Source organism: Psammomys obesus, unplaced genomic scaffold, assembly GCF_907164565.1.
Source record: "Psammomys obesus unplaced genomic scaffold, mPsaObe1.curated_primary_1811, whole genome shotgun sequence".
In the NCBI taxonomy this organism is placed as follows: domain Eukaryota; kingdom Metazoa; phylum Chordata; class Mammalia; order Rodentia; family Muridae; genus Psammomys; species Psammomys obesus.
In genome coordinates this window covers 35,978,544-35,990,606 of record NW_026593286.1, presented here as the reverse complement: position 1 = coordinate 35,990,606, position 12,063 = coordinate 35,978,544, and the positions used below count along the sequence as shown (strand labels likewise).

Genomic DNA, 12,063 nt, shown 5'->3' with positions numbered 1-12,063 from the left:
CAGGTGCTGCTAGAGACTTAGGAGGGAAGGGTGAAGCCAGGCAAGGTGACGGCTCTGCATTTGTATGGTCATGAGAGAGAGAGACAACAAAAGGAAACATGTGAATCACTGTGGCTGACTTTATAAGGAGACTGGGTGAGGGCACCAAGGCAAGATAAAAAGCTGGCAGGGCCCAGAGGCCAGACGAACAGGGGTGGAGGCAGGTGTTGGGGAGCCACTGGTTTAATGGAAGAGTGTCTGAGGGAGGAGAAGGGAGAAGTCCTAGAATTCTGGCTGGATGGTGGTGCTATTTATTGAAATTAATTCCAAGTTTCACATAACTAGGGGATACTAAAGTAGAAATGGCATGTTGGCAGCTGTGGTTACAGCCTTTGGGATCACAAAGGAAGCATGTAGCAAGGAGTTGTTCAAAGACATAAGAATGGATGAGTTCACCTGGGGAGAGGATGAATTAGTAAACATAAATGGTTCAAAGACTCTGTCCTTGGAGACCCCCACAGCTGAAGGAGCATAAGCCAGCAAGAAGCATAAACCTGCACAATAAGAAAAAACAAAACCAGCAGGTTATGTCCTACGAACAAAGTGAGGAAAGCATGTCTAGGAAGATAAATGGAGCATCAGCCATTGCTAAGAAGTTAAGATGAAGACAAAGGGGGATTCACGGGATTTGTCATCATGGAAACTGTCAGTAACTAAAGAGAAGGCATCCAGGGAGTGGAGAGGATGCAGGGTAGAAGGAAAACAGCTGAGAACTCAGCTTTCCTGCAAAGCCAGTCTTCTGAGATGTTTTGCTCCTAGGAAGCTGGGATACAGGACAGCAGTATCAAGAGGATGGAAAAGTCATTGATTACGTCTAAGATGAGGAATGCTGGGTGTGCTTAGGGACTGTCCAATTCTGAGTCCGTTGACTCTGGGAAGAGGAGGCACCACTAAAGAAACAAAGCTCTCGAGGAGAAAGGAAAGGCCGTCTGGATTCCCAGGAGGTGCACATGTGCATGGGCTCACAGCTTTGGCAGGACCAACAACTGTTTTCTTAGCTTTCTGCTTTCACAGGGATGGCGCACGAGAGGAAGAGATGGGGCAAGAGAGCGCAACTTTTCCAGGGGCACAGCAGGATGGCTTCTGGCTTCCCATTGCCAAAATCTTGAGTTGTGTGACACCCAGGTGAAAGGGAAACCATTTGCCATAGTAAGGTGAGGCAGTTGTCAGACCCTGTTTTGACGGCATCTGCTAGTTGGCGTCTCACACTTGGGCTTACAGTGGATGGGAGAGCAAAAGCCTAACCTGTTGTTTGTTGATCGGCCTCCCAGGTTGGGCCAGTGATAACTAAGGAAGTAGAGTGGTCTGTGACACATTGGTTGAAGCAGTATCCATTGACAGCCACTGAGAGGTAGATGTCGTTCATGTAACGTCAGCGCCATTTTGGTAAAGTTTAGCACTTTTAATCTTTTCTGCTTTTAGAAAAGTAGTATTTATTTGAAGTAGTTGCCTTGTCCACTGCGTTTACATTTTAATTATTTTGTGTTTATGTTTATTACATTTTATCTCTTTTGTGTATGTGAGTGTCTGGGTGTATGGCAAGGCATATGTGGAGCTCAGAGAACTTGTGGGATTCAGTTTTCTTTTTTTTTAAATTTTTTATTACAATTTATTCACTTTGTAGCCCCCTCCTTCATTCCCTCCCAATCCCCCCACCATATCTCTTCCCCCCCATTACCCTCCCCCAGTCCACTGATAGGGGAGGTCCTCCTTCCCTTCCCTCATACCCTAGCCTATCAGGTCTCATCAGGACTGCATTGTCTTCCTCTGTGGCCTGGTAAGCTGCTCCCATCCCGATTCAGTTTTCTTTTTCCACTATGTGTATACTGGGGATTGAATTTAGGTTATCAGGCTTGGTAGAAAGTGTCCTTTCTCAATGAGTCATCTTTGAGAATTTAGGTCCCCACTAAATTTTGAATAAAACATCACAGACACCACTTAGTATTTAAAAGACAACCAAACAAGAAAGAGATCTTTCTTCACAGCCATCCTCCTAGTCTTCAACTGTTTCCAGGGCCTCAGCTTTCAGTTAAGAGTGATTGCCACTTAAGCCTAAGAACTATGTTCAGATTCCAGTATCCATCAAAAAGCCAGGCGTTGCTTGTGTGCACCCCTAATAACTCGGGCACTCTAGTGGGCAGAGACAAGAAGATCCTTGGGGCTCACTGGAGTCAGCTCGCTACCAGCTTCAGTGAGAGATCCTTTCTCAAAGAAACAAAGCAGAAAGTGAGGAATAGGATGCTCATTGTCCTCCGGTCTCTAGTGGCATTTTCTCACAGGTGTATGACTATGCCACACCCACAAAGACCTTCTTTTCTCTGTCTCTCTCTCTCTTTCTCAGTCACTCTCTGTCTCTGTCTTTCTCTCACACACAATGTTATCATTAGATGTAAGTATCAGAATGAAATATGTAACAGCAGAGGATACATATATCAGGAATTTTAAAAGGTATGGTCTTCAAGAGACTTCTTTCTCCATTGTCCAAGGCCAACACAAGGTTATAGATGATTAGCCTGTTTGATGATTATTTTAACTAACTATATATGATTTCTAATTTACTCAGTTTAGGAGATACAGGGGAGTGTTCCTTTTATCCAAATTCAACTATTCTATTCATTTTCTTCTCTATTTGCTTTCTGATTTGTTTTATGTACACAAATGCTTTTTGAAAGCTGAGAAGATAAGCAACAATGCTCTGCTTTTGCCCACAGCGCAGACACCAGTCAGGTCATCCTGTCACTGTACTTACCATCCTCAGGACCATTTTTATATTCTTTATCATCCATCACTTCATAGTCAAACCCAAGAAGATCAATTGGAATCGTGAACTTTCTGGCATAGTTCTGCTGTGCACCGGTCAGGAAGGCTTGTGTGAAGAAGAAGCCAGAAAGCCAGAAGACTGGTGGAGGACCAGTCTCAAACCATTGCTATGGTAGATCCAGACAAAAGTGATATAGCAAGAGTTATGAGTTTCTGATAAATATCAGTGAATTGTTTCACCAAACTAAGCAAACTAGCAAATGAGACTCAATATACATTAAGGCCCATTGTTAAGGTTTGAAAGTAATTATCAAAGGAGTATTCCATTCTTATTCAACATTATCTCCATCACAGTAGCTGGGGAGTTATAATCCATGAAATGCTGATGCAGATGTCTGTTTTACACATGTCTCCTGGTTTCTCGTTGTGAACACATACTCATTGTTAGAACTCATATCATGTTACACAGATGAGTTGATTTCCATAAAGTCTGGTCATATGGTAATATTCACAGTGTCTTTTCTAATTAACTAGTCATTACTACCCAGTAGAATATTCTTTTAGAAGTTTTTATTTCTACTTTATTAAAATACTATGAAATCCAACATACTGAAACATAGTACTATAAAAGGCAGTGCTTATGGTCTTTAGAAATATAATGACACTTTAATTCTGTATTTATGTCATTGGTTTTGATGATGAGCTTTTGAAAAACAAGTGGCTAAATAGTAAATTACAAAAGCCTCTCTGAAGAAACAAATTAAAATTCTCCACTCCAGAAGAGCCCACAGTTCAACCCCAGTTTCCAAGAACCATCCTGGTCCTTTAGTGTCTGACTCTGGTACTTCAGCGGGATGGTATTATGAAAAAGGACCTGCTCATTTTATTCCTGCAGAAACTTCCTCACTGTTTTTGTTTTGTTTGTTTAAAGACTACCTGGCCTGGAATTCATTACATAACCCTTCATGTAGTATGTATGCAATTAATCACTTTTCTAACATACACTGAAGCGTCAAGTGGTGTATAGCTGGGTGCGAGGATGCTACCCACTCAACACAACCAGAAAAAGTAGCCATTGAGGTCGCTACTGTCTTGGACTGAGATGGCAGAGCTAGAGGGTTACTGGGCAATGAAGAAACAGTTCCCCTCTTTACAGGCTTGTCTGGCTTTCTAAGATGCTCTGTTATAGGGCTCTACTTAACGCTAAATAGTTCATGGAAAATCGACATGTCAGATGTTTCTCCAAAGTCTGTCATTTACTTGACAACACCTCCTACTTAAGATACAGAATATGGAATATATTCTCTCTCTCTCTCTCTCTCTCTCTATATATATATATATATATATATATATGTATACATACATATATATGTATGTATATATATATACATACATACACATATATATACATACATATATATGTATACATACATATATACACAATATATACACGTGATATGCTACTAAATGAAGATCATTGTGTCTGGAATATTCAGGACTGTACAATGCTGTTCTCCCCACACTCAACATTATGATGAAGAAAATGAAGCCAGAAGAAACTGGACAGCAGTGTTCATATAGATAAACTCACCTGCAGGAATTTTAGTCTTGCAAGGAAGTCATTCACGTAGCTGCCAAGGGGCTTGAGACTGGGGTAGGATTTACCCATCCACATCCCTGGAATTTTGACATTCAGAATGCTGCTGACGACTTCTTCCAGCTCCGTCGACATTACAACGAGCCCCTGAAACACGACAGACCTTGGTGAACTTGGCAGTGGAGGTCCTAACTTTTAAAGCTTTCTTCATGTTGTCTTTGGTAACGAGGGTAAGGACTGTTTGGGTTTGTGAGGTACCTTCTATAAAAAAATCATAACGATCTATCTCTAGCCAAATTTTAGAGGAAAATCTTAACCAATGCATGGCTATTCAGTAGATATTGGATCACAGTCTACCTTTCCTTTAATTTACCTGCCCATTAAAGGCAAATTAGGATTGGGCTCCTAGCCTGCCTTCTTAAAGTCGCAGTGGTGCATATAAAACTAGGAGGCTTATATGAAACAAGCTGGAGAGTAAAAGCAGTCTAAAATTCTACTGTGATCTACTTGCTCTTGTTTTATAATCTCCCGCACATGGAAGCTCTGGGGGGGTCTTCAAATGCCTTAGAGATTTTAGCAAGAAAAAACTTGAAAAAATCAGTTGTGGGTTTTGCTGTTGTTACCAATAAAGTTTAATTTTTATTTACTTATTTATTTATCAATCTATTTATTTATTTATTTATTATTTGATTTTGTATTTGTTCCACGTTATTATAATTTCTGTTTTAAAAAATCTGAACTAACCTCAAGATTTTGGAGTAAATTCACTGGATTAAACACACATATTTTACTTGCCTTTTGAAACCCCATTGAAACAGCAAAGATTGTTTTTTTTAAATTTTTTATAAAATTTTTTGTATTAATTACAGTTTATTCACTTTATATCTCAGTTGTAGCTCCTCCCTCATTTCTTCCCAACCACACCCTCCCCCAGTCCACTGATAGGGGAGGTCCTCCTCCCCTTCCATCTGACCCTAGCCTATCAGATCTCATCCGGAATGGCTGCACTGTTCTCCTCTGTGGGCTGGTAAGGCTTCCCCCCTCAGGGCGAGGTGATCAAAGAACCAGCCACTGAGTTTATGTCAGAGACAGTCCTACTTGAATATTGAGCTGCCATGGGCCACATCTGTGCAGGGGTTCTAGTTATCTCCATGCATGGTCCTTGGTTGGAGCATCAGTCTCAGAAAAGACCCCTGGCCCAGATTTTTTGATTCTGTTGCTCTCCCTGTGGAGACCCTGTCCCCTCCAGGTCTTTCTGTCTCCCCCTTCTTTCATAAGATTCCCTGTACTCTACCCAAAGTTTGGCTATGAGTCTCAGCATCTGCTTTGATACCCTGCTGGGTAGACTCTTTCAGAGGCCCTCTGTGGTAGGCTCCTGTCCTGTTCCCTGTTTTTGCTTCTTCCAATGTCCCTCCATTTGTCTTTCTGAGTGAGAATTGATCATCTTACCCAGGGTCTTCCTTCATGCTTAGCTTCTTTAGGAGTACAGATTTTAGTATGATTATCCGATATTATATGTCTAATATCCACTTATAAGTGAGTATATACTCTGTGTGTCTTTCTGCTTCTGGGACACCTCAGTCAGGATGATCTTTTCTAGATCCCACCATTTGCCTGCAGATTTCATGATTGCCTTGTTTTTAATTGCTGAGTAGTATTCCATTGTGTAAATTCTATGTTTTAAAGGCATAAGCCCAGAAAGTCAAAACAGAAATAGAGAAAGAAGCCATGACAATATAATCCTAAGAACTAGAAAGCAGCTTCTAGCAGCTGAGGTAGCACTTGTTTTTTTGCAGTACTTTAACTCAGACCTAAGGTTTTGCATATGCTGAGCAAGTGCTCTCCCATGTGTATGGCCCCAGCCACTCTCCTGCTTCTAAAAGTCAGGAAGGATAGCTGTGCTAAAAGAAAAGGGATTTGAAACCTACATTAGGAAACAAGTTATTAGGTCTTTTCCTCAAAGCTGTGTACCATCAGTGTTGACCTGGAAATGCCAACAAATACAAAGTTTTTAAAAAAAATGCCAACAAACCTGAAACAGGGATTGTCATGTGCTTTTGAGGCCAGTTATTACACTGGAACCAACAGTTAAGTTAATGCGTGCACTTTAGAGGAGAGACCCCTTGGCCTCTGTTCTCTTGCAGTTCCCTCAATAATGGCTAGTTTTGATCTTCCAGGAAAGAGGCAGAAGGAACCAGGTCAAGGAGAAACGCCTAATGGTTCTGATGCTTCTTGCGAACAACCCAGCCAATATCACACTTCAGTGAGGACCACAATCAACCGTCATCAGTGTCATGACACTGTCTTCTGCACAACATCTCATATTCAACTAAAAGCAGACAGTTAGGCACTATATGTAACAAGCCACAGGGAGCATCCAAAGTGGGAGAGCGGTTTTTCAGCTCAGCATTCAGTTTTTAAACACAAAGAGGGCTATGATGTGTTTTCGTGTCATTTTTGTAACCTATCCTGTTAGTTTACTGGGATAAAGTATTCATGATACAGACTTGACTAATAAGACCTATTGTGATTTCCTAGCCTAAAATTCTTAACTATTTCAGATTTGGGGATTTCCCCACAATATCTAATAAGATGTTAGGGGTGAGTCCAAGTTTAAACAAAGTTTTATTCATAGTCAATATATAAATTACATACTAAAGGTGTTTTTACATAACATTTTTAGTGTACCTACACTTTGACATTTCCATGTAATTCATGACATGCAATTCCACATGTGATTCTCCATGCATAGGGTAACAGTTGCAGCTGTAGAGCTTGAGAGTTTGAAACAGTTCAGATTAGATCTTCTCAGCCGAAAAGGATGATAATTTAGTCTTGATCTTTCTCCTGTTTTCTTAGTCATTTCTGTTGAATCTTTATAAGATGTTCATTTTATATTTCATCGAGTTCATCTAGATTTTTGCTTTTCATATAAATTTATGAAGATGTGTTCTGTTTGTTCATTATGATTTAATGGAAATTACATTTACTTTTTCCATATTTGTTTTTAATTTTTGAGATTATAATAAAATTACATATTTTTCCTTCCCTTTCCTTTCTCTAAACCCTTTTATACACCCCTTCTTGCTCTCTCAAATTCATGGCCTCTTTTTTCATTATTTGTGGTTACAAGTGTGTATTTATATACATACATATTCCCAGATACAACCTGCTCAATATGTATGATGTTACTTGTATGTTTTCAGGGCTACTGACTATTTCATACTATATAACCAATTGGTGTGCTCTTTGCATTTAAGTTTTCATCAATTTTTTTCTCTAGGTAGTACAGTGTTGTGTGTTATGTTGAATTTATAAAATATGCGGAAATTGCACATTAGCTTTCTGTTATTTATTTCTAACTTAATTACACTATAATCAGAGAATATACCCCGATAATATCAATTTTTAAAATTTTATTGAGTTGTGCTGTGTTTTCATATGAATTTGGATAATACCGTTATTACCAGTAGACTTGGCATTCAGTACATCATTATGTCATTTTATAAATGGGTTGTTCAGCAGTCTCATCCCCATTCTTCCTCCTCCCCACTCCCCTTCTTCTCTTCAGCTTTAGGTTTTAAATTTCTTTCTCCTGATATTGAATGAATAAGACATCCTTTTCTTTGTTCAAGAGAAATAATTTACTTATTTTAAATCTATTTCATTTAATGACTTAAAAATAAACCTCAGTAAAGTAGTATAATCTTTCTTGAGTATATTGCTAACTGCATCCCATAAATTTTAACAAGAAATTTCTTTCATTTATTATTTGACTTTTGAAAATACTGCAATATGCAACATCTCATAAAAAACAGAGACAACTGATCTGGATTCTTAAAAAATAGTCAGTGTCACTAAAGTGAAAAGAAATCCTCAGAAACTGTTGCCAAAGATACAACTGTGAACACAGTTGGAAACTTCATCCTGGCCTGGAGCCTAGACCAGAAAATCGCATCACTGGGATAACTGTCAGTGCTGGTACTTTGACTGCTGATGATTTAAATGGTAAATGAAAACTGTCATTCTTGAGTGAGATATTTGTACTACACTATTTCAGATCATATCTTTGCTGTTAGGAAGAATGTCATGAATTATTGAGAGAAAAGTGATATAGTGTAAACAAGTTATTTCCAAGTAATTTATTAAATATTTGTATGTACAGATCTATGAAAGAAGGAGAAAAGGGAGAAAACCCACATAAGTAAGAGGTAGGGGGAGGGGAGACTGGACGAGAGAGAGGGTGTGTAGCAACTTCAGGCAGCTATAACCTTACTGAGCATAGCCCATTTAAAAAATATCAAATTGAGTAACAAAACACAAAAAGTTATACAGTGTTATTTACTAGTGTATCTTGGCACCTGTCTACACTGGCAACTCTAAGCCTGTCTTCCTCACTCCATGGACATCTCACTGTGCATATTATAACAACTGCTGAGTAATATCCGATTTACGCTGTTTGCTATTAAAAGAATGCACCATCGGCAACCCTGTGCTGTGCCCTTGCATTCATGGACATGTATAAATACACATTAGGATGAAGGATATTTCATTTTTAACTGATATTACCAAGCAGTACTGAAAATAGGCTGTACAAGTTTATATTTTCAGAGATGTGAGAATTCTGGTGATTGACATTCTATTAATAATGAGCATAAGTAGTGTTCACGGACTATTCATGCATCGTTTGCTGGTACACCTCAAAGCAAAAGGGGTCCTCCTCTGTATGTTGAATTTTAGTTGGCCTTTGCTTTTTGTTTGTTTGTTTACAATTTCATTTTTTTGAAAATGTTTGTTTGTTTGTTTGTTTGTTTGTTTGTGTCTAAGTGTGCTTCTGCATGTGTATGCCACAGTGTGTGTGGGTATCAGTAGAGGGCAGAAGAGTGTACGACCCTTTGGAGCTGGAGCTGGAGCATGGCAGTTGTGAGCTGCCTGCCATGAGTGCTGGGAACTAAACTTAGGTCCCCTGCAAAAGCAGCAAGTGCTCTTAGCTGCTGAACCATTCCTCCAGGCCCCAGTTTTGAATTTTTAGTAATCATAAAAATAAGATATTAAACTAGTTATCTACAATTTCTTTTAAGTTCCTTAATAGAACATTAAGAAACAACTTGACAATATAGTACAACAATATGTATCTTTGCTGAATTTGTATAGTCCTTATGTTACATTTATATAAGAGTAAGAAGTAGATATGTGTCCTATTGCACAAATAATGACTTATAAGCTTGGAATTATCCTTTTCATGATAACAATATTTTTAAAACTACATGTTATCAACCCTGATGTATAATTTTTCTCAATTAAATTGGTTGGGAAATTTCACCAAGACAGAGAGAAAAGAGTGTAAAACGTGGTTACATTGCTACCTCACGCACAGAGGTCATTGCAAGTTAGGATTTTTAAATCTGGATTATTTTGCCACATAAAGGAAATATTTAGAGAACAGGTAGAGACAACTCCAAGAAAGAAAACTCTAGCACATTCGTAGAGGTTTGGGGGAGAAGGGGGGAAACAGTGAATAGGAGAGGTTGACTCCAAGATAACTTACCCATTCATCAGTGCTACCAAAATATCTGAGCAATTTATGACTTCTGTTTCCGACTATAATCAACATATTATAGACTGGAAGTTTTACCCACCCTGACTTCCCCCATGGACTCTCATGCAGGCATTTAATAGTAACCCCTCCACTGACTTTAAACACATCAGAGATAACCTGACTATCCTTCTTGACTTTCTCCTTCAAACGTGCCCATTCCTAGACCTTCTACTTGCTCAGGTTCAATGCCTGGGAGTGGTCACTGGCTCCTCTTTTGCTTACCCCTCCATCAGTTTTCAGTTGTTGTCTGCATGGCACATAGATAGCCATTTCTCTTCACCTTGACACCACGCTCAGCTGGGATACTTCACTTGCCTCCTCTACCTCTCTGCTTCCCCACAATCCTCCCCAGCCATGGAAGGAGCGAGTTTCAAAATATGTGAAGTATCACAATCCCTGAAAGCTCCTAATATGTCTTTGTATTTTGAAATGAAATTGAAGATCTTAGCCATGGCTGGCAAGGCCATGTACCTAGTCACACACACATTTACATACACACACACACACACACACACACACACACACACACACCCATGTCCCTCCCATTCTAGCCCCATCAGCCTTCTTTTGATGTTTCTGGTCCATGCCACATTGGCACTGCTGTTGGCTTTTATGACTGTTGAATCATCTGTCTCATGTTCTTCCCTTAACGGTCCCTCTTTGGTGCCATTTAGGCTCTGTCCTCAGGAGAATCTGCCCCAGCCTTCCTCAAACACACCACACTCCCACTCTCCTCACTTCTCCTCCTCATTTCTAAAGAACTAATCACATGACGGTTGTGTATGGGCCTGGAGAGATGGCTCAGTACTTAAGAGCGTTGACTGTTACAGCAGACGACTGTAACTCCATCTTCAAGGAATCCTATGCCCCCTGCTGGCCTTCATGAGTATCTACACACACAGACACAGACACACACACATGCACGTGTGCACGTACACACACACACACATGCAAATAAAATAAATCCTTAGCTCTTCTGATTGTATTTGTTTAACGTTTTGCTTATCTTTATTGCTAATATGCAGGCCTGTTCTCCTATGGCTTAGCAAATGTCTCCTTAGTGTGCACAGTCGTACTTACGTATCTCTCTACTAATTCCAGACCTAGAACTAACAAATATTTGCTAAATCAATGAAAGTGCGCTGTTTAACTTAGTGATTCTTTTGCTCACTTTACCTTACCTTGATTGCTTTCTGAATATTGATGCACGATTCTCTTATGGTCATCAGCAACTTATTGAAGCGGCCCATCTCCTGGACAAGCACCGTGTTCATGCTCTGAGTGTAGGTTGTCGGGTATCTCCTCATGGCAGCCTCAATATCAAAGTTGTTGGGAAGTTTACCCAGGATGTCCCCAGCCACATCGTTTACTACTTCATCTGACGACTTTCCTCCGGAACCTGATGAACGAGACTGAAGAATTCAAACTGTTACAAACACCCTCATAGAGGCCAGACAGAAGAGAGGGAAAAACTGGCAGGTAAATCTGAGGATGACTCTGTCTATTCTATCCAAAATTCTTCTCCACATAAGATTTATCAAAATGATTGCAGAAGCCATGGGGAATGAAGTTTTGAGAGATGAGCGTGAGACGGGAGGAAGGAGACCCATGTGCTGTGTCTAGAGAAGCAGGACCTTAGGGGACATTTGTCTATCCTGTGCCCTCTAAGCCTTGACTGAGCAGCTGGGCAATGACAACCACCAACACCGATAAGGAGGAAATGTGGCTGTGTCTTGAGAAAGCTTGCCACGAAATCTATTTGCCAATAACTGCTGCACTGGCTTGCTAGAAGCACAGCTACGGTGCTCTGCTCGGGCCTGTAGGACAAAGAGAGCAGGCGCATCTTCCTTTCGGAGGCCCCATTATGGAGGAAGGATGGGAGGGTGTTAGTGATTCCTTTCTGAAGCTAGAAAGGCACATGGGATGTAATTTGTGCTTCGTGTTTACAGTGTCATCTCGTAAATGAATCTACGTTTTCTGGAATGGCTTTTAGAAAATTCTGAGAACAAATGTCCTCCGAGGGGGGTGCGGGGAGGGGATAAGCACTGCCGGGCACATTGACGAGCTC

General features: G+C 40.1%; 1 protein-coding gene across 1 annotated transcript in view; it reads right to left on the bottom strand.

Moving 5' to 3' along the window:
- The window catches only part of Dnah7 (dynein axonemal heavy chain 7), a gene marked incomplete at its 5' end in the record, with an annotated part of 256,610 nt that overhangs the window by 12,170 nt on the left and 232,377 nt on the right, over positions 1-12,063 (bottom strand). The window contains 3 exons of the mRNA XM_055616804.1: positions 2,789-2,966; positions 4,391-4,543; positions 11,177-11,407. Coding sequence (XP_055472779.1) covers positions 2,789-2,966; positions 4,391-4,543; positions 11,177-11,407 — 562 coding nt within the window. The remainder of the gene's footprint in view (positions 1-2,788; positions 2,967-4,390; positions 4,544-11,176; positions 11,408-12,063) is intronic.